A 22,065-nucleotide genomic window follows, 5' to 3' on the forward strand; every position below is an offset into this window, starting at 1 on the left:
ATATGTTACATCCCCGGAGACTAGAGGATGAGGGGAGAAACAAATATAAAGAAAACCAGTCAACAAGGCAGGAAAACTGATCATGTAGCAAAAAAGTGGTTTATTTACAAAAAAAAGAAACAAAACCACAATCCAACACAAAGCGAGCTTCTAATTATCAAGCTGATCCCACTATATCAAAGTCCTTTAAGCACATCACTATTGGTTTTAGGTAGACCACGAGACACCAACACGGCACTCTAGCTCCTGATCTGGCCCACTGACTTCACCGATCAGGGTGAAGTTTTAGGCTTGGCTTTACACTCCCCGCTGATTGTAAAGGAGCCTCAGGTGCACCTGGCCACCTCCACTGGGTGTAATCTGAAAAAAGAAAAAAAAAAGAGAGAGAACACAATCTACCTTACCGACACACAAACACACACCTTAGAACGTAACACTTTTCCTTTACTTTGTTTACCTCAAAATCCCCTTTTCTTCTTTTTTTGTCATTTCATGTCAGCTAAATGAATCATACAGTGACATTTCACATACTTGGACGTATTGCATGTATTTATTCAATTAGTGCTGAAGATGACTAATGAATCATTTCTCCTTCAGCATTTGAATTCATTCACTTCAGTTCCTTTTTATGTTAAAAGCATGAAACTGTTTCTTTTAAAATCTAAGTGGATACACTAGTGTCTTTAATGTATTTTATGTGGTTATTCTGCATCTGATGTATTAAATTTTCCTTATGAAAATTCCAGTTTCTCTAAATAATAGAAGAATGTGGCAGATTTCACCTGAGGCAGTAAAGCATTTTTGTGAAATCATCTTGTGAAACATGGCTGACCCACTTCTTCATTCTATAATTTACAGAAAAAAGAAAACAGCACTTACATTAAAGCATCACATTATTAACGCAGCATTTGCATAATAACTTGTGATAATCAGATATTTAATAACCATACATGCAGGTGCAATAAATGATCCTAAAGCAGACACACTAAACAGAGACTAAATATTAGATGGTGATGATTTATGTTGCTGCTCAAACTGTCAAAGCCTAGAGTGTTTCATTTGAAGAAGGCCGAAATGTTTTGTTTCCGTGGAGCCAAATAAAGATGAATGCCGGCTTCAGCATCATAAGATACTCATGTGACAACTCAGAGTCACAGAACGTGCTCAACCGGTGAGGTTTCAAGTGTAAAACCACTTCAGGTGGATGAGCAACAGGTGACACACCTTTATCATTTCTCACTGTAGAAAATAAGGTCTCATGGACTGATTATAACATGTTAGTTTGACATTTCCCACTTAATTGTTGTGCATGTTTTGAAGTTTCCACTTCCACTCTGGTTTATTCAGTTTTGAAGACACACTTTAAATTGGTGATCCATCTGCTTGGAAGTGGTACTACTGTTGTTTTTCTGTGTTTAGATCTGAAAACACCATCACTAAGTAAGCTTTGACTGGAGATACAGCATCTTTGCATAATAAACGTAGAGCGCCGCTGCATTGACAATCTCACGTTTTCATTCTTTGTAGGATTAATTTGAAATTGGACTGCAGGCATGAAATCTTACACCAGGTAAAAATGCTTTATCGGTGAAACATGAAAAGGATTATCCATGCCAATATGTCTAATCCATAATAGATATAAGAAGGCTTAAGGCCGGAAAGTGCACTTAATTTCAGCAACAACTACAAATAATCCACCAGTTTAAGTTTGACACTGAGCCAAGGATATTCAGGGCAAGACGGCAGCGTTGCAGACAGCAGCAGTGTTTGCATAGAGCCAGTAAAACAGTCCTATGTAACCTCCATGTGACTCTACACACCCTCAGCGCTGTCAGGAGGGGACATGTCAGTGTCACTCAGCAATGTCACCTGCCTGGTTTTAACAAAAAAACTCAACACTCAAAGCCAAATGCAACAGATGTTGTGGGTTTCTCTTCTCCGAGTAAAACGCTTTTGACATTTTTGCCTGCATGTCCACAGTACTATTACACAAGAGCTGCTGCAGCTATTTTGTAAGCCATAGAGCAGGAAAACAGTTAAACACAGGTCAGAGACAGCATGAACTTATAAGCTGTTCATCCTCTGTGAACCTCAGACTACGTGGTAGTCCGCATGAAGCAGACAAGTCAGAAAACAAGATGCTTTAGTAAAAATCTTTGTTCTTAAAACATTTGGAAACCAGATAAATATCTTTCAGTGTGTAAAAAAACAACCATGTGCATCACACCCAACACTTGACAAAGAGTGGAAGAGCAAACGCAGCTGCTAAATCTTATCTGACTAAACCCTTTTCTTTTGTCAAGCAACAACCTAAAGCAGTCATTTCATCATATTACCTGTTAAAGAAGAAAACAGCAAATCAATAATCACCATTCGACAACCATGAAGTCCTGCAACTATTTCTTCTTCCACACTAAAATATGATTCATCTGCTCGGAAGTAAAAGAAAATAAAATTAACTGATTAAAACATCAAGTATAGGCAGCATATTCTGGCACTATTCATCATAAAAATTATTCTAATTAGAACCTGTTGCTATTTAGCGTCTTTTAATTTATTTTTGACATGGTAATATTCCTCTAAAACGGTGGCTGCACATGTAAACAGCTTATCCTTAAATATCTCTGAGGCACGTGTTGGAAGGAATCCTGTTTTCTGCTTAAAGTAGAACTCAGAAGGTCAGAGGTTGTGACGTCTGCATCAAAAAACAAAGTCACAGAAGTAAACATCATGTCAGGCTCATTTTTACATACACGTTTTGCACGTAGGACAATATGGCGCCTTGTTTCTACCTGCAGGAATCCACCTCAAACATATTTCGAGTGAACAGTTAAACTATTTCTCATTCAATGTGAAATAAAAATCCAAAAATATCTACCTCAGCAGTACTCTTTATATTGGCAACTTGCTTAAAGTTCTAAAAAAAAACAGACAACGGTGGAGCAGACAATGAGGTTAACAGACAAGAGACAAATTGGATAGAATGAATACACATTATTTTTACCTGTCTTTTTGACAGGAAATTAATTCTGCCATTTAAAAGCGTTTCTAGTGGGCTTTCGGCCTCTAACCCAGAGCCTCTGCACTGTTCCACCTGTTATAATAGTCACTGAATAAGGTCACATCAACATTAGCTCATGGCGCTTAAAGTAACGATCATGGAGTGTATTTTATGTGTCTCCTTAAAGTGTGAATAACAACATATGCTGTCTTGGTGGCAGCCGGAACAAACCGACAACACTACTGACACATAATGTGTTGTATGACTCATTAGTAAATAGTTTCTTATTCACACATCCGGTGTTGATAAAGCAATGTTCATTTCGATCTCTCATGAATTCTCTGTCAGTCCAGTTTTCATAAGAGTGTTTTTCAGTAAAAATAGCTGTTTCTTGTGTTGCTGTGACTGAAGCAAAAACAGTCAAAGTTATAGTTTAAAAAAAGCAGTTGCTAATTGCCTCTGGTGCGTTCCATCCTGGAGATCGCTGCAGTGAAACCAAGTCCCGGCTGTTATTTATATGCAGTCTGATGCCATTTTTAGAAAGCTGCACAGTTTTGACACATTCAGCGAAGAGACCGGCTGGTCTCTTCGCTGTAATGGATGCAGCTTCAATTCTGCTGCATCAGATTTGGTAGAGCTGCAGTTTAGTATTTTTGCAACTTAATATCAGTGTCACTCACTCATTTTTAGTCTGTCATTTACTCTGTTATTTGCAGTTTTTCAGATCGCTCTGGTGATAAGGAGACTTATTGTATTTCAAAACACTCCTCAGATCTCAGATCTTTAGAGCCCAAGGCTGTTTATTTTGACCTCACAGTTTTGGAGCTGTACTCACTGCAAAACATCTTTTACCTGAAAATTTGAAAGGATAGCCTAAAACTTGAGGGGTTAAATGTGGGAAAAGTGGAAGAAAACAAGACTGAGCCAAACGAAGGACGAACAATTGAGTTTGATGGAGTTTTAATGAAACTCTGAACTAAACTCTTGACCATTTTTATAAATACTGAGCACTTCAGAGGTACAGTACTGTGAAACAAAAGAGAAAACATATTTACATGTCTCTGTCAAAGGAGACATGTTGCAAAAGTGTCGAAGAGAAGCTTTTTGAAGGAGTGCTGCCATCAGCTGGCCTGCTTGTATAAATCCACAAAGCACCACTTCCAAGTTAATTTCCAAGAAATCTAAAAATAAATATTACATATATTTTCTTGTTTTGTTTGCTGTTGATGCTTTGACTCAGTGTTCATACTTTGTTTCAGCATCTGCTCAGTCGGAAAAGACGACTAACAACTAAAAACCACTAAAACTACATGTCCATGTCAGCAGGCTGTATTATGTGATCTTGTTGTATATGGTGCTGAGCTCTGCCCGAAGCTTCTTGAAAGACGGTCTGTTTTTGGGGTCATACTGCCAGCAGCTGATCATAATCCTGGACACTTCCACGGGGCAGCTGTGAGGAGCTGGCATACGGTATCCTGAAATACAACACAGGCAGTCTGAAGTCAGTGCACACATGTTCTGATTCATGTGAAATCCAGAAAAAAAGTATCAGCCAGAATCAAGCTCAGTGAAACAGCAGTTGCATCTGAGCACAAACCTTTGGCACCTCATCTCTCAGTGCCTGATGTGAGTCTTTACCTTTCTCCACCTCATCTCTCGTCTGCTGGTTGGTCATGCTCGTGTAGGGCGTCATCCCCATGGAGAAAGTCTCCCACAGCAAGATGCCAAAGCTCCAGACGTCACTGTCTGTGGTATAACGGCCTGCAGACACCAGCAGGGGGCAGCATTAGCAAAGGCACAGACGCAGCTCTTGGTCAGTTTACTGAGTGAATCAGGAGGAATGACTCTGGTTCTGACAGCAGAGTAGAGGCACCAGTGTTTTTACCATAGTTCAAGGCTTCAGGTGCCGTCCATTTGACAGGAATCTGTCTGAGGCCACCTTCTGCTGAGTAGACGCCGTCGTCCTGCTGACGGGACATCCCAAAGTCACTGATCTTCACCACATTGTGCTCTGCAACCAGACAGTTTCTGGCTGCAAGGTCCCTTAAATAAAGCAACACAGATGGAGAGAGATGTAAGAGGCTGATGAAAAATGGATACAGAGGCGACACAAACACACCCAGCTCTGCATGAAAGAATGAACCAGCCAGAGAACAGACAGCACTGGCAGGAGTGAAAGAACAGGCGTCCTTGTCATGTCTCTGGCGTTGAGTGCAGTTTAACATGCAGCGTTAGAGGCTGCACCAGCAGATCTGACCCGCTGGGAAAATCCTACAACATCCCTGTAATGAGCCGGATGTCACAACCTCCTCCTTCCTCCAGAGCACCCACAACCGTCACTGATGACTCACTCAAAGCTCCCCCATTCGCAGATCTCCTAAAACACTACAAAAATGTTGCACGCATTTCCTGTTTCAGGCTGCTTTTGCAGAATCTTCACTATAAATAGAGGTTCAGTATTTGCGGATCTCAGTGTTTTCTCATATTTATTTTTAAGCAAGCTCTGAAAGAAGATATTTTGTTTGCAGGCTACATGCAAAACCTCATGTTTGATCTGTATAAGCAGCTCCTGCTCACAGTCTTCTGAGGCTGTGTTTTGTAGCTACAGTCAGAGTTGTGAGCCAGTCTTTCTCTCGGCTTGTGAAATATGTTCAGCAAGATCTCATCACACCTATCTCAGCATCCTCACACTGGCTCCTTGTCGGTTTTTACTGCAGATTTTTTGAAAATCATTTATTGCCAGTATAAAAGCGTTCATACGGCTCTGAATGGTTTAGTACCATATTAAGTTGACTGTCTCTCATATATTCAGCTGCTGCCTTAAGTCTTAAAACACAACCGCATTCACTCTAACAACAGTTAGTGCAAAAAATATAGAAAAACAGCTTCCTAATATCTGAAATGCAGCTTCTGTAATTCTTCTAATGCATCTTTTGTTATTTTATAGTTACTTTTTCTTTGGAAATTTGGAAACTAGGTTTTAATTACACTTAGAAAGATGCAGGCAATCAATAGTTATATGATGGTTTTCGATCACACTTAGCTTGTGTACATTTTGAGTTTTATTGTACTTCATGTCAAATAAAAGGTGCATAGCTGTAATAGAATTATTGTAATAGCTTCAAGTCTCTTTGGTCAAATGAGTCTGCCACAATAATGTCATGCAATGCACCGCTGAAGCCATAGCTGTTGTTTTTATTAAAGTAAGCAAAAAGTGTTGAGCAGCTGGAAGAGCGTGTTTTCGGCTTTTATTTCAGGAAACCTTTCATCCCTGTTTTTTTTTCAGCCCGTCGTTTCACCGCTGCACCAACATATGGGGAAGTGCTGCAGGGAAAGTGCAATTAACAGTTAGGTGAAGTGAAAGCTGAGGAAATGAGTGATGTTTGGTACCGTAAAGGCTTCGAGGTCCATCTGCCTGTACACAGCTTGTACCACTTTAGTTTCTTGTGGAAACTACATAAGGCCATATGCAAAATGAAGGTGTTTTAATATGCAGCTAATCAGTCCTCACCAGAATGATCATTTGTCTAAGACAGCACCCTGCTGTGTTTTAGATGTTTATATTCATGAAGGCTTCACTTTGGAGAAATCTGTACATAAAGTACACTGTCGTCAGATGTAAGGGTGCCTCTTTGAGTTTATTTATTATCAAATATATTGTATCTATTTAAAGCCTGAGACAGTGTTTCTGAATACAGTATAAAACATTATTATCCAGTATTGTAATGCAATGAAGGTTTTTCCTGTTGTAACACATTCTGCAAAAATAAAACTGGCTCTAACTGTGCAAGATTTAATGTTCACATCTATTTGTTAAAGGAAGGATCAGTTACTGCCTCTGTGCAGAAGCCCTGCTGCTGCCTCTCTGACTGAAGTTATAGAAAGTTATCTGAGCCTGATTTCATAATAGATAAAAAGCACTGTAAATTGCATTGTCCCTTCAAAGCATGGCTACACAAACACTGACTGACCAACCTGTGGATACACTTCTTGCTCTCCAGGTACTCCATGCCAGATGCTACATTTTCTGTCATTTTGACCAACATCTTGGGCTTCAGACTGTGACCCTCGTGACGCAAGAAGGAGAGAAAATCACCACCTTCAGATATTTGGAGACACACATATGATGCATATGATGGAAGGTGGATATAATAATGACAGAACTAATCTTCAGTGGTGTCCAACAGGGTCGTATTTACCTTGAACGAGCTCCATGATGATGTATATGGGCTGTTTCTGAGTGCAGACTCCGATCAGCTTCACTATGTTAGGATGGTCGTAATGCTTCAGGATCCTGGAAAGCACAGGAGAGGATTTATTTACAGGCGTGTAAGTGTGTGTGTGTGTGTGTGTGTGTGTGTGTGTGTGTGTGTGTGTGTGTGTGTGTGTGTGTGTGTGTGTGTGTGTGTGTGTGTGTGTGTGTGTGTGTGTGTGTGTGTGTGTGTGTGTGTGTGTGTGTGTGTGTGTGTGTGTGCGTGTGTGCGTGTGTGTGCGCACTAACCTGGCTTCCATCAGGAACTTATTCTTGTGCTCTGGGGCCAGGTTCTCTTTGCAGGATTTCACAGCTACAGGAGTGTTATCAGAGCGCAGGCGACCACTGTACACCTCTCCGAAGTTACCCTGTGGAACGCCAACACCAACATGATGAGCCACAATGTTCTCTTTTTTAATAAAGCAGAGTCCATGTCTAACCCAGCACCAAAAGTTTAAAGACATGGCAGTGGTTCACCTGGCTAATAACATTTCCCTGAATCAACTGAACCAAATGTTGTTCTATAACTGTAATAAGCGCATGCATAAATTCCAAGAACTTATGACCAATCAAACTGACTGTGGAAGCAGCAGTTGGTCAGTGGTCAATAAAATTTCTTTTAAAAAACTTATGAAGTTTCTGTAAAATCAGAGGGGAAGTTCAATGTAGCAGATGTGGTCACATTATTTTCCAGTTACTGGCTGCTACAGAGATTTCCCCGTACAGCAATTTCAGTGTGAGTGACATAGGAACAAAATCTGTATAGAAATGATATTCTATAAATTCAGCTGTAGTTGAAATATCTGCAGTCTGAATTACATTTTATAAACATCATCGTCATTGTACCTTTGAGTTGCTTTCTTCCAAAGTTCCACAAGGGAGGGACAATAACTCAAAGTGGGAGGTTTGGACTAAAATGACAATAACTTTTAGAAGATAACTTTAGCTGAACTTTCAAATACACTTTAGCTCAATACAGTAATTGTGAATTTCATCCACCATCACTTAAGTCAAAAATACTCTTCTCTTGCAGCCAGTATGGAAGATGACTTAAAAGCAGTGGAATGCAAAAAAACAACAACACTTTGCTTGTCAACAGATGTCAAGTTTACCCACCCGTCCAATGAGGTTACCCAGGACAATATCATCATGGTCCAGGACCCACTTGTCCTAGTGGGGTTAAAAATAAATCAGAAGACACACACAGTAGTGCTGTTTTAAACCGCGAGACAAGAGAAAGTTTGTGTAAAGACAGTTTAAAGCAGGGTTGTCAAACATGCGGCCCATGGGCCAAAACCGGCCCTCCAGAGGGTCCAATCCGGCCCGCGGGACGACTTTGTAAAGTGTAAAAATTACAGAGAAGACATTAACTGCAAATTGTCAATTTCTAAAACAATAAATTTAAAGTAATTTCTAGAGCATGACAAGTTGTTTTGATCATAAAGTAAAATACTATGTTGCTCATTGTTCTTTTGTTAAATTGTGAGTCATTTTTGTAGTAGTTTCTCTTGTTTTTTGTCTGACATATCGTTTGTGTCTTGTTTGTGTCATTTTGTGTTTCCTTTTGTCTCGCTTGTGCTTTTCGTCTTATTTTTGTCATTTTGTGTTTTGCTTTATTTGTTGTTTTGTGTTTTTTTTCTCGCTTGTGTTGTTTGTCTATTTTTTGTCATTTTGTTTCTCTTTTTGTCATCTCATTTGTGTATTTTTTTGTCTTGTTTTTGTCAATTTTTTGTCGCTATGCAACTTTTTTAATCAAATTTTTTGTCTCTTTTCTTTTTGTTTCATGTCATTGGTCTCATTTCTTGCCATTTTGTTTCTCGCTTTTGTCATTTTGTGTCTCATTTTCATCTAATTTTTGTAATGTTTTGTCTTGTTGTTTTTTGTCTTTGTCTGAGTTTGTCATTTTGACCATAAAGTAAAATCATTCAGTTCCAGATACCTGTGACTATATGTTTTGTGCCTTTTTGTGGATAAACTGATCTGGAAGTTGTAATGTGTAAATGATAAACTGAGGCATAATGTTGTTGAAATTGAACTTATTTTTCTTCAGAAGTTTCAGATTGTTCATGATGCTTTGCAAAAAGATAATTCCTTAAATGTGAACATTTTTAGAATGTAACAAAGGAAAAACGTGGAGTTGTGGTTATTTATAGGTTATTATGCTCTGATTTTACTGGTCAGGCCCACTTCAGATCAAATTGGGCTGAATGTGGCCCCTGAACTAAAATGAGTTTGACACCCCTGGTTTAAAGGAAATATCATTAGACATTGAGTTTGGGTTTGTGCATGTGCTTTAATTATCAGTTAAATTTATGTTGAAGTTCTGGGTCACACAGAGTTGGACTAACATAAACACACAATGTACAGAGTTTACATAGAGAATTAATGAGGGTAAATGTGCGTGTGTGTGTCACAGCATTACCTTCAGGACAGGTTTCTTCAGCACAATTTCACACCTCTTGGTCACATGTTGCCGTGACGACAATAGATGATAGATCAGCAGCGGGACACTGTTGAAAGCTTCTCCATCCAGACGATACAGATTCTACTGACACACCCAGAAATGCATAGAGCTTTAGCAATATCAGCTTAGATCAAAATGTGCATACATATTCAAAAACAGTGGAAAAACGCTCATAGGGAAATGACTGATGCAAGAATGTGAAATGCACTCATACAAATAGTGTCTTAACAAAAGCATCCATGAGGTAGATTTACTTACATCTGTGTTCTGAATGAGAAAATGCTTGCAGGATCCGTCCCACTGCACAGAGAGCACATAACCATGTTTCTCTTGACTCTTCCGCACCAAGAAGTCTCCGTTATTCTTCAGCAGCTGTTGGACCTCCAGTCTGGGAATGGCTCCGTGGTACCAGTCCTGCTGCCCCAGAGGACGATTCGCCTCCTGCACCGGGGTCAGAACCGGAAGCACCTGGAGGCAGGAAGGGAGAAATGTGGGATCCTTAAAGCTGACATGAATAATGAAACAATAAGAGGTTGGATTTTGGGGTGATTCTACAGAGATTATATGGAGATACTTCAAAGTAGAGACTGTAAAACTTTAAAGTCTAACCACACCAGCCTTAATGCCTCCAGGGTACCACAGGGCTGGGAGTTACAGAGGGGGAAGTAGTTCATGCAAAAATAGCAAATAATTAAGACTTGAAGTTCAGCACATTAGAGACATGAAAATATGACTTGCTCAGAAGGATGTTTTCGAGTCATTTTTATGTTTCTGTCAGTTTAAACACTGCTATACTGACTGCACCGGGCCTTTCCTGTTGAGAGTTAGTATGCAGCTGGGTCACGGCTCCCTTCTGTCTGTCAGCAATGATTAAGCGATTAGATGTAAACTGGTTGCCTGAGAAGCAAACTTGGTTTTAGGTCAGGCAGAATTTTGAAAGTAGTAACGCGACCGACAAAGCCGACCTCGATAAGTCCCAGGGTGCCGTCAAGACCACGAGACCCCAAAGAAAGATCATGTGCATGAGCGAGCTCCACCACGCAGAGGATACACTTTAAAACTCTGCCGCTTTCTCCACAACATGATTTATTGTTTGCTGTGTGGTAAGAGGTTCGTGTGCATGAAAACAGGCACTGCGGCAAAAGTGAAGAGCAGGGAGGTCAGAGAGTGAAGAGGGGAAGTGTCCTTCAGCTGGAACAAATGTTCTTCCTTTTGGAAAGTTTTCTTTCTTTTACAGTTCAGTATAAATGCTAGTTCTCCCTCTGCCATTGTTTGGTGTTTAATCCGTTTCCACTAATTATAATCTAGTGAACAACTCACCTCAGATTTAGGTTTAAACAGGCCACTCAGATTGTTTATGATCCCGTCCATGACCAGTTTGGATGGACTGTGACTGTGGTCCTGAAGAAAAACACAAACAATTTGGTTGATCGGAAAAATAATATTTTGAGAAAATGTGAGTGTCCTGGTGGTTGAACTCCATAACATACCAGCCTCTTATTTTCCCTCCAGCAGCTTTAAAACATTTTATTTCTCTCTGACTGACAGTATCAACCTGTTCCAACTCTTCATTAAAGCTCCCATACTGTGCCCCCTTTTCGGTGAATTAATCAAAGTCTCACATGTTCACACGTGTTCCTCAGTTTTTTTTCTATCAGTCAGACTTCTTAATCAGGGTTGAAGCTGAACGACTGATGGTTAGTGAGGTGTTATATAGCACCTGGCTCGAATTCTTACTGGATGGTAAAGCTAGAAGGCTATTCAGTTGTAGTTAATGTTTAGGAAGTAAATGTCTTTGTAGCTTAACAACTTGCGTTTTAAACCTACAACCACAAAACACAATAGAAATAGATTTTCACCATATAGGACATTTTAATCTATATGAAAACTAAACTGAGAAAAACCAAACAAAGTGTGGATGTAAAGACTCACTATCAAAATAAAGGCAAAAATATATTATATCTAATTGGTAAGTCCAGGGGCTGCACAGTGGCGTAGTGGTTAGCACTTTCGCCTTGCAGCAAGAAGGTCCCTGGTTCGCGTCCCGGCTTTCCCGGGATCTTTCTGCATGGAGTTTGCATGTTCTCCCTGTGCATGCGTGGGTTCTCTCCGGGTACTCCGGCTTCCTCCCACAGTCCAAAAATATGCTGAGGTTAATTGATCATTCTAAATTGCCCGTAGGTGTGAATGTGAGAGTGATTGTTTGTCTCTATATGTAGCCCTGCGACAGACTGGCGACCTGTCTAGGGTGTCCCCTGCCTTCACCTGAGTCAGCTGGGATAGGCTCCAGCCCCCCCCGCGACCCTAGTGAGGATTAAGCGGTGTATAGATAATGGATGGATGGATGGATGGTAAGTCCAGTTACAAACAGTATTGTTTTTTCCTATGCATTAGTATTCATCATAAGGCTGATTTGCTGCAACAATGGCAGCAATATTAAGCAGAGGAGTAGATATGAGTGAGTTTCAAGTCACGAACACCACAGATTAAACAAGACTGCTCCCATGCTGGCAGCTGTCTGCTGCTAACTTGGCTTCGAATCAGAGTGCCAGCAGCCAGTCGTGCTTGTGGGCAGAAGGGGAAGGTGATACCCAACATTATCATATTTGGATCTAAAGATTTAAACAATAAAAGAGACAACAATATGCAAATCGAAGTCAAAACAGAGATGCAATACTTCCCAACTTTGTGTAACGCTGGAGGTTGCACAAAAAGCAGTTCTCAGGTCAAGTTTAGGTCAATTTGAGGTTGAGGTTATTTCTGTTCTTTAACTGGATATGGCTTAGGCTAAATATGAGTTAATGTTAAGCACCACAAAGGAAGGAATCTTTAGCCATAGGCTGTGCTCATAAAGCAAAAAAAAAAAAAAAAAAAATTATAATGCGGTAAGTAGTATTGGTAGTAGTACTTTTAATGTTATTCTGATCATTTTAATATGCTGTATCTAATATAATGACTTGTTTAGGATCCAAAATAATACGTTTGGCCTGGACATGGAGCTTATTGATGAGGGAGATAATAACCCAAACTTTCTTGTCATTTCCAAAACAATGACTTTATTCCACTTCTGGTGCAACAGAAAGTCATTCTGTGTGCATAAGTTTAGATGAAACACAGAAAGAAAGACTGGCTCTGTGAATTTAAACTCAACACCATAACTGCCACTACTTCCATTTACACCTGGCTGACTGACTGAGGTATTATTTAGATCAGGAGCTAATGAATGACAAATGATAGAGAGCAATCATCAAAGAAAACGTACATTGTTTGTGCTGGATGAAACAGTGTGAGTATCCAGTTTCAGAGCAGAGGGAGGTTCTCTGGAGCCCAGCTGGTCCAGTTTCTCCTTCAGGAGGAGCCTCTGAGCCTCCAGTTTGGCTCTGATGCCCTGAAATAAGGCGACCTGCTGCCGACACTCCTCCATTGCGTGTCTCTTGCTGAACTGGTAGACCCTGAGCAAAGCAGACAGCAGCAAGTCAATGAAACAACACAAATGATACAAATAAACAGTACAAAAGCACATAGACATCAATAAAACGTGTGTTTCTGCTGGTCTGCAGATTCCTCCTATTGATTAATGCAGTCAATAGGAGGGCTTCTCCGACAACAGCTTAGTCAGCCTTCATCTGGATAATGTGCATGGAGGACCTATAAAACCTCTAATGACCCAAGAGCTCTGCAAGTGAGGTGAAACGGAGCTTCAAAAGCAAACGAGCAGAGCTTGTTCACTGTAGAGGTCTTTGGGCTTAATTAAAAAGGCTTCAGCAGGGCAGGATCATCCTGTTAGAAAGCTGCCGGGAAAAAAATCTGCTGTTGGACCTCCACTGATAAATCTACCCTGTGTGCAACCTGACATCTGCAAGTTCCCATGAGAACACTCCATATTGCACACACTATATTCAGGAGTTCCATTATTCGCCCACTGAGTCAGTTACTCTGGAATCCTTTGATTAGAGCTGAAATATATACAGATTTAAATCAGTTTATAAGCAAAAATGCCAAATGTTCTCCTATATGAGCTTCTAAAATGTGAGAATTTGCAGCTTTTCTTTGTAAACTGACTGAGTTTAGGCTTTGGAATGTTGGAATTTTAATCATTTAGACATTTTATTGATTAAATAATAAAATAAGCATAAGAAAATGATCAATTAAGCCCGTTTTTAACTCAGTCAGCCCGAAGGAAAGTTTATTATTCAAAACCTTTGAAAAAGTTTTCAGTGATCTCCTCAGGTGCACAGCTCTCAGCTACAAGAGGTCGATTTAATACAGATTTTCACTGTTGATTTACAAAATGTTTCCTCAAAATACACACCGAAGGGCAGCATAACCTCCACTCACCTCACTGACACCACCACCACCATATGTGCTCCCCAGCAGCCCTCAGCAATGATCAACTTTTTGCAAATAAACGCCTTGTTTCCATTCGTCCTTCAGGAGCTCGGTAATGACTCAGTCACTCCTTCGGGACTGTAAACCTCTAACACCTTCAGACAGCCTCATCAACCAAGACAAATGAGGAGATTGAGCTCCATAACTCGGACCGTTTGCTGTATTATAATTCATAAGGCACTTACTGCCCCCTGAGACGGCACTGGTTATTAGTTGTTGCACAGCCAACAGCACACCGAACTATCCCGATGGGAGGGACTGCCTGCAGAGGCAAACTGCAGTAATTTGTCTTCACAGCTACAGAAAGCTTATTATTTCTGAAGCCTCCTCTCTGACCTCTGAATTCACCATCACAGCATCACCAGTCTGCTCACCTCTGGCCCTTTTTGACACCTTCCTGCTCTTCTTCCAGCTCCAGCTCCAGGTGTTCGACTGAGGCCTGCTGGGAACCCAGCGTGCGAGCCAGGTCCAGCAGCTCCTCCTCCATCGTCGTCAATCTGGTAGAAGAACACAGAGAAATGATGTGAGGAGAGGAAGTAACTGATGCAAAAACAGACTGTGGGAAATAGGAGATAAAGAGAACAGTAGAGGTTGCGGAAGTAGTTGAAAGTGGAGTTTTGTCATCTGAATGAGACTGCATTTGTTTGTTCTCACTTGTGCTGGATTTTCTCGAGTGTGAGGTCGTTCAGTTCTATTTCTTGGGGACGTAGCAGCTCAGCGTCCTCCAGAAGGCTGCAGTTGAAATCTGCACAAGCAGGAATTTCCCCCACAGACCTACAATCACAAACACACCGTCCACAGCATCATTGCTCTGCAGGGGCAGCGTTCATGATTGCGATGTTGCTGAGGGGAGAAGTTAGCTACCTGTTCTGATGGATGAAGCTCTCATACTCTCTGTGAGGATCGATGGCTGTTAGCGCCGACGACATCTCCCTGTGGATCTCCATCACTTCATGATGAATCAGGGTGGAGATGTCAAAATACTCCTGCAGGATCTCCTTTCTGGATCAGAGGTTGGAAGGATGCATGAAAAGAGATGAAACACGAGCAGAGCAGTTGGACCAGTTTTAGTCAGATTCAAACCACATATACAACACATTACTCCTTTGTTCCGGGGAGAAACATACTTTCCCAGATTGATTGGCTGCAGGTTGCTTCATACTTGATCTGTGTGATGAAAATCTCTTTTGAGGCTTGCCTGACTGAAGCAGTTCATCACACTACTTTTGCTTTTTTGTCAGATTTGTGCTGTGATTTCTTGTTTGGGCTTTAATGATGCTACAAGCCTGGGCCTGTTTTGCCAACTCCTGCCTTCAAACCATGTATAACATCTGAGATCTGGCTGCTGTATGTGTAACTTTAAATGTCTACAGCTCCTGAATTCAGATCATCCAATTCCACTGACTTCTTTCTGGTTTTGCTTCTTTAACTTTTGATTTGCAAACTTTCTGAGCGCAGTGTTGGTGCAACTTTGAAAACTTGGATGTTTGGGTTTTCTCGAAAGCGCAAACAAGGAGAAGCTGCTGCTTTAAATTGCACGACTAAACATTATTAACATAAAGATGCTGTAAAATAAACACTAAATGTAGACTGGGATGCATCGGCTGAGGTCAGAGTCAAGTCTATGGAAATGATTTTGCACAGAGAATGTGATAATTAAACAAATGGCGGTTAGAAAAGTTTGTCGTGTCTTGTGGAGGAATCCTTAAAAAATCGCAGTAATTTAGAGTTATGAAGATTCAAAATTACTGGGCAAACGTTTATATTGTGGCACGATTAAATTATGTGTCACCGAGTGCAGCTTTTCCCTGTGTGGAAACGGAAATCAGATGTCAACACAATTTACCGACATGCACCAGCAAATATCATCACTGTGGGCAGATGACGGTTTGTTGTCAGTCTGAAAGTTTCTCTCATTTCCTTTCTGTCCTTCAAACACACACACACACACACACACACACACACACACACACACACACACACACACACACACACACACTTACAGTATGAGCACCATCTCCTGCTGCAGCGTCTGCAGAGCGCTGAGCAGGGCCGGTTGGATCTGGCTGTAGTGCTGCTGATGGTAAACCTGAGCGGCTTCCACAGAGAGGACGTACTCATTATGGAGCTCGTAGAGTTTCAGTGTGGCCTTTATGTAGCGCTCTTTGGCCTTCTCTCGCTCTTTATCTGTACAAACACACACAGGAAGGGGTTAACTCATTGTGCCATGATGGGAATCTGCATGTCTGATTTATGCCCAACACAGGAAAGAAAGTTGAAGAAAGTAAAAGAAAAAAGCAAACAAAAAAAACGGCGCCATCTGTGTGAAATTGATTCTCTAAATGATACCAGGATCTAGCACCTTTACTGGTGTCCTGGTACTTCCTCTTTGCTTGAGTTGCATCTTTAGCCGCCTGCCTGTAGCTGCTTCTCAGCTTCTCCAGCTCTGTTTGGGTCACCTGAAGTGATCAGTGAAGAGAAACAGGACAATGTAACGTATGAATACAATAACACAAATGAATAGATAAACTATGTTATAGCCATAAATCACTCTAATCCAAAGCCTGCATTGGTCTTTTTCCTCTGTTCTTAGATCATCATCCTCTTCATGCTCCTCCGATGAAGCACAAAAACTAAAAGCTGCCTCACCAACAGCACTAAAAGACCGAAGGCAGAGGAGCTAAAGATCTGTGCTTGCTCTCGGCTCGGCAGCGTGCCAGGCAAGTAAGCTGGAACAAGGCCATTAAGTGGCTTTAAAGGCAATTAAAGAAATTTTAAAATCAATACAACGACAGATAGGCAACCAATTTTAAGGGCTTTAAAAGAGGACTAGTGTGTTCTCATCTCTCGGTCCTTGCTGGCACTCCTGTAGCAGAGTTTTGAGTCAGTTGTAACTGATGTCGAACTTTTTAGGGTAGATCAGTCAGGAGGGAGCTGCAGTGGGTCTAACCTGCTGGATATAAGAGTCTCTTTCTGTGGCTCACACAGAGAAATTGCTACACTTTTGTTGTAATTTTCAAGTCCTGGAGAATTTAATGTTGTCTGCCAGTTTCTTCTTCTCTGTTGAAGATACAACTAAAAGTTTCAGTTTTATCCTGGTTGAGCTGTAGTTTTGGCTCTGATATCTTAAATAAATCTAAAAAAATAAAATAGGTATTTGCCTTGTGTCATCAGATCACAGGTAAAGCTGTGTGACTGATTAAGCTTTTGAAAAACATGCAGCATCTCGTGACTTTAGCATTACACTGAATAAAAAGTAGAAACCCTCAAATCAATCCCTGAAGAATCCCACAAGTTATTTTATTGTGCTTCTGGAGGCTATAATTGGTTGCTACAATCACATTTTTGTAAATCAACTGTCACATGGTGCAGAGGCTGATGCGATCCTGGAGTTACTTGTGTGGTGTGAAGATGATGTAGTGGGTGTAAACGCCACACAACTCAGGAAGTGGACAACAGACCTGTCATGTTTCACTGCAGAGCAACACGAGAAACACGAGAAACGACATATGAGGAAATGATCTGACCTTTGTTTCGCTGCTGGTCGCAACACTTCAAAACCCCTCCGATAGCATCTCTGACAGGGTTGTTGTCTCAATCGTGACATGAAATGCTGTGTAACTACATGGTGACACTCACAAAAGCAGTAAGTAAATAAGAAAATTAAAATAAACAAACTGCCTGATAGATGTTCAAACTGCAGAGCAATATGGATCACCGAAAATGAACACATCATTTGCCTGATGTAATTGGGTAATAAAAGCAGTGTGGGGCTGCCACCCATTTGTGATAGCATCAAAATGCATTTGCACACACTCTTTCCAGTCTATTGAATCTCATTTCATCACACTGCTAGCTATTTATAAAGCTGCCACTGCAGTCTTCATCTGCATGTCACAAGGACATATTTCAAAGAAATCATGACTTAGATTTACAGGCACAAATGTCTTTTCTTCTTGGTTGGTGAGACATGCCATGCACATAAATATTCAACCTATTATCATCAGAACTTTGTAATGACAACAATCAGGATTTAAATACAAACACATTTAACAAATACTGCACTAAATATTGAACTCAACAAAAGTCTCACTGGTCAATGTACCGTTTTGAGAGTCCCAAAGTTTAGGCAACAAAATGACATGAAAAACACGAGCTGAACAAATTTGAACATTGCACAAAAGTGAAATTTACTTTGTATGTCTGTCCAAACAACACAGTAAACATGCATCCACTCATCAACGCTCTCACGCTATTTTCCTCTAAGAATAAACTGCAGTTCAGCTATTAGTCTGACTCTGTAAAAGTCTGTCAATACACTTAAGGTGCATTTACTTTAACACTCACGTTGTGGACACATAAATCTGTTTCTGCACTGACACTGCAGAGATCTGTCTCTTGTTTATAGAAAAAAATGAGTCATGAAAAGTGGGCTAGTTTTAGTCTGCAGGAACTGAATTGAAGTTCCTGTAATATGCTCTGATGTAATGGAAACACGATGGTTTGCTTGTTTGTTTGTTTGTTTGCTGCTGACCTTGTTGAGCTCCTGCCTCAGCAGGTTCCACTGCTCTGAGTAGGTTTTGCGAAGCTGCTGTTTGTCTCTGATGAGCAGCGTCAGTTTGCTGATGGGTCCATCCAGCAGATCCTCAGACTGCTTTTTCATCACCTGACTGAGAGACTCCGTCTGCGAGACCAACACTCCCCATGACTGACGGAAGGAGACAGACAGTCATGTAAGGAACAGAACATTAAAAAATTTAAATCACCAGAGAAAACAAACTGGAAAATTCCCCAAGTTTTAACCTAGTTCTGGGTTTGGTCCACTTGAATCTCAAATTATACGCTATAGTTATAGAGTCCAAAACAAGCAATCATAGACATAGACAGAGCCTCCAGCAGCTAACAGTTTTGTGCAGGGTTATCAAACTCATCTTAGTTCAGGGGCCACATTCAGCCCAATTTGATCTCAAGTGGGCCAGACCAGAAAAATCCTAGCAAAAAAAAAACAACAACAACAAAAAAAACTTTAAATAATGACAACTCCAAATTTTTCCTTTGTTTTAGTGCAAGAAAAGTACATTTTTGAAAATGTTCACATGTAAGGAATTATCTTTTTTCAAACCATCATGAACAACCTGAAATTTCTGAAGAAAAATAAGTTCAGATTCAGTTTCAGCAATATTATGCCTTAGTTTATCATTTACATATTACTATTTACAGATCACAGTTTATCTACGAAGGAACACAGCGTTAGTCACAGGTATCTGGAACTCAACACTATAATATTTTACTTTATGATGAAAACGACAAAAAAAAGACAAAAAAAGACAAAAAACAACACAAAATATTACAAAAACAAGAAACAAAATGACAAAAATAAGACAAAAAACACAAGCAAGACAAAAAGGAAACACAAAACCACAAAAACATGAGACAAACGACAAGTCAGACAAAAAACAAGACAAAAAACCAAAAATAAGACAAAATATTACAAAAACAAGACACAAAATGACAAAAGAACTGTGAGCAATAGTTAGCTAATATTATATAATAGCTAGTATGTTATTTTATGATCAAAACAACTTGTCAAGGTCCAGGAATTATTTTAAGTTTACAGTTTTACAAATTTACAATTTGCAGTTAATGTGTTCTCTGTAAATTTTAAACTTTGCAAAGCCATCCCACGGGCCGGATTGGGCCATCTTGTGGGCCACTTTTGGCCTGCGAGCCACATGTTTGACACCCCTGCCCTAAAGAGAAGCTGCAGAAATTAACATCTTATTTTCCAGGATGTTGTCTGTGTGCACCCACTGTTTCCTCAGTATCATTTTACAAACCTTCTCATGGTGATACGTGTTTAACGTACTGACATTTCACCTATAGACAGCATTAAAGCAGCATGATGACGCATGTTACTGGTTGCACATATCCAATAATCAGCACATCTGCATGGATTGTGCAAAATTTGAAGTACGCATAAATCCACAATCTTGGTATCCAAAATCTGTGCACCTCGGTGCTGTTAAGTGTTTTCTTATTAGGAACTGCATTTAACATTTGAATACAACAAGCGAAGAAATATTTAGGTCAGTTATTGGTATCTTAAAAAACCCGAGTAAAATGGGGTTTTATAGATTTATGTTTTGGATTCTTTGGATCATCCATATCGAGGGTATTTTGTAACCTAATGCATGCAATGACTCTCTAGCTGTTAGTAAAGTCTTGTTTAAATATATGACAGGTTTTTTTTTCACTTCCATGTGTGACTATGTGGGAAGCGATACACATTTTGCTATCAGCAAAAAAGGAAGTATTTATTACTGACCTCATAGGAGTGATACATTCTGTCAAATAATTCACATTTTTCTTCCTGAAATAATGATAACTAAAGATAAAAGACATATTATCATGTGGTTGAAGGGAAGTCTGTTTATCACCTTCCTCATTTGTGAAACGTGATGCTGATAATCCATTTTACAAACATTTCCATATGTAATTCAAACTTAAAAGCAGATGCTTTTAAATGAACTGAATGAATGAATTAAAGCATCTTGCAGGTCTTTTCTTCCACTGGAGTCGTGATTAGTGATGCTGAAGCGATGATTCGGCTGCACAGTGACCTGCAGTGCCTCACCTTGTTCAGCTGGCTGATGTAGTCTTGTCCTGCGCTGGGCTGAGGTCGGTCCAGTTTCTCCACCATGGTCGTCATGTGGTGCAGCTGCACTGAAAACTCCCGCTCACTCTTGGCTCGCTGACCCATCCACTTCTTCATGACCTCCATCAGGTGCAGCTCTGAGTCCAGCAGCCTCATCACTGCTGCATGAGCCTGTGGACACCACAGATCTTCCCCAAAACCCATCTCTGGCTGGTTACTCTCTCCTCCAGTCTACGGTTTGCTGTCAGAAGTAAAATCCTTTGAGTTCTCGTGAGTGACAAGCCGAGGCAGCTGCTAATGACCAAGAGTATTTATTTCCCTGTGGCCATAGAAGGGTTTCACTTCCCTGTTAACAAAAAAAAAAAAAAAAAATGCAGAGAGGTTCATGTGAGGCGGCACTTCCTCATGTCTGTTTGAATGTGGTTATGCTTGTAATTGTGATTTTACTTTCAATTTATGAACAACTTCAGAGGCACAACAACTTTTTAACTCTAAACTACTGTTGTAAAGTACTTTCACCTCAACGTACCTCTGTTGTAGCTGTGTGTAACTAACAAACAGTAAATGCATTCTGTCTGAATAATAAAAACAGAAACAACTCACAGACAAAAGGTTGATTTCTGCTTGAGAAAGAACACAGACCTCAAACATGCATTTCATCTTGTTTGTTACATAATGACGGCTGTTCCACTGTTGCTCAGTACAACTGAAGCATCAGAGTCAAATGAATCTAGGATTGGACTTTTTTTGAGACACTTTCACTTTACTTTTGTGTTTCCCTTTTCTATTTAATGGTTCATTTCTGAAGCACATGTGTTACTTCTTTACTTTGCGGATTTTATTTTACAGCTGTAGCTATCAAATTGATCAAATTTTGCACAGAAAACAGATGATCATCTTCATAAAAACATGATGCAGATTAAATTAAGTTAATCTCTGTAGCCTAATATTGCAAATTTGACTCATGAAGTTTAATCTGTCTTTAACATAAACATTTAAAAGTAAGGAGACTGAAAAGGGAGACGGTCGTACATCCTACCAATAGGCTATTATATGCTGTGTGGACAATATAAAACAAAATGCGACAAAGACTATGATCCTGGACGACACCTAACAATTTTCTGGTGCCACACAACCTCCTCTCCATCGTCAAGATAAACTGATATAACAGAAAGCAATCAAACACAGAGAGGGAGAGAGAGGCGAGGACGGCATGAACACAGGAGGCAGAGACAAATAAAAGAAGAGGCTGAGACTGGATGACAAAAATCCACATCCAGAAGACGGTGACAGTCAGAGGGGAG

At 40.2% G+C, this 22,065-nt stretch overlaps 1 protein-coding gene across 1 annotated transcript; it reads right to left on the reverse strand.

Moving 5' to 3' along the window:
* Positions 1 to 3,944: 3,944 nt before the first annotated feature.
* Positions 3,945 to 21,111, reverse strand: fes (FES proto-oncogene, tyrosine kinase). Its single transcript, XM_023297732.3, has 18 exons — positions 20,741 to 21,111; positions 18,641 to 18,814; positions 16,469 to 16,565; positions 16,110 to 16,293; positions 14,971 to 15,108; positions 14,761 to 14,880; positions 14,481 to 14,603; positions 12,980 to 13,169; positions 11,038 to 11,118; positions 9,976 to 10,185; positions 9,676 to 9,798; positions 8,370 to 8,423; positions 7,503 to 7,621; positions 7,201 to 7,295; positions 6,977 to 7,100; positions 4,887 to 5,044; positions 4,640 to 4,762; positions 3,945 to 4,476 (listed from the first exon to the last, which is right to left on the reverse strand). Exons 1-18 carry the CDS (start codon positions 20,963 to 20,965, stop codon positions 4,334 to 4,336), a joined length of 2,481 nt encoding a protein of 826 aa, XP_023153500.2. The 5' UTR covers positions 20,966 to 21,111; the 3' UTR covers positions 3,945 to 4,333.
* Positions 21,112 to 22,065: the final 954 nt, after the last annotated feature.

This window comes from Amphiprion ocellaris, chromosome 1 (assembly GCF_022539595.1).
Source record: "Amphiprion ocellaris isolate individual 3 ecotype Okinawa chromosome 1, ASM2253959v1, whole genome shotgun sequence".
NCBI classification, from domain to species: Eukaryota; Metazoa; Chordata; class Actinopteri; family Pomacentridae; genus Amphiprion; species Amphiprion ocellaris.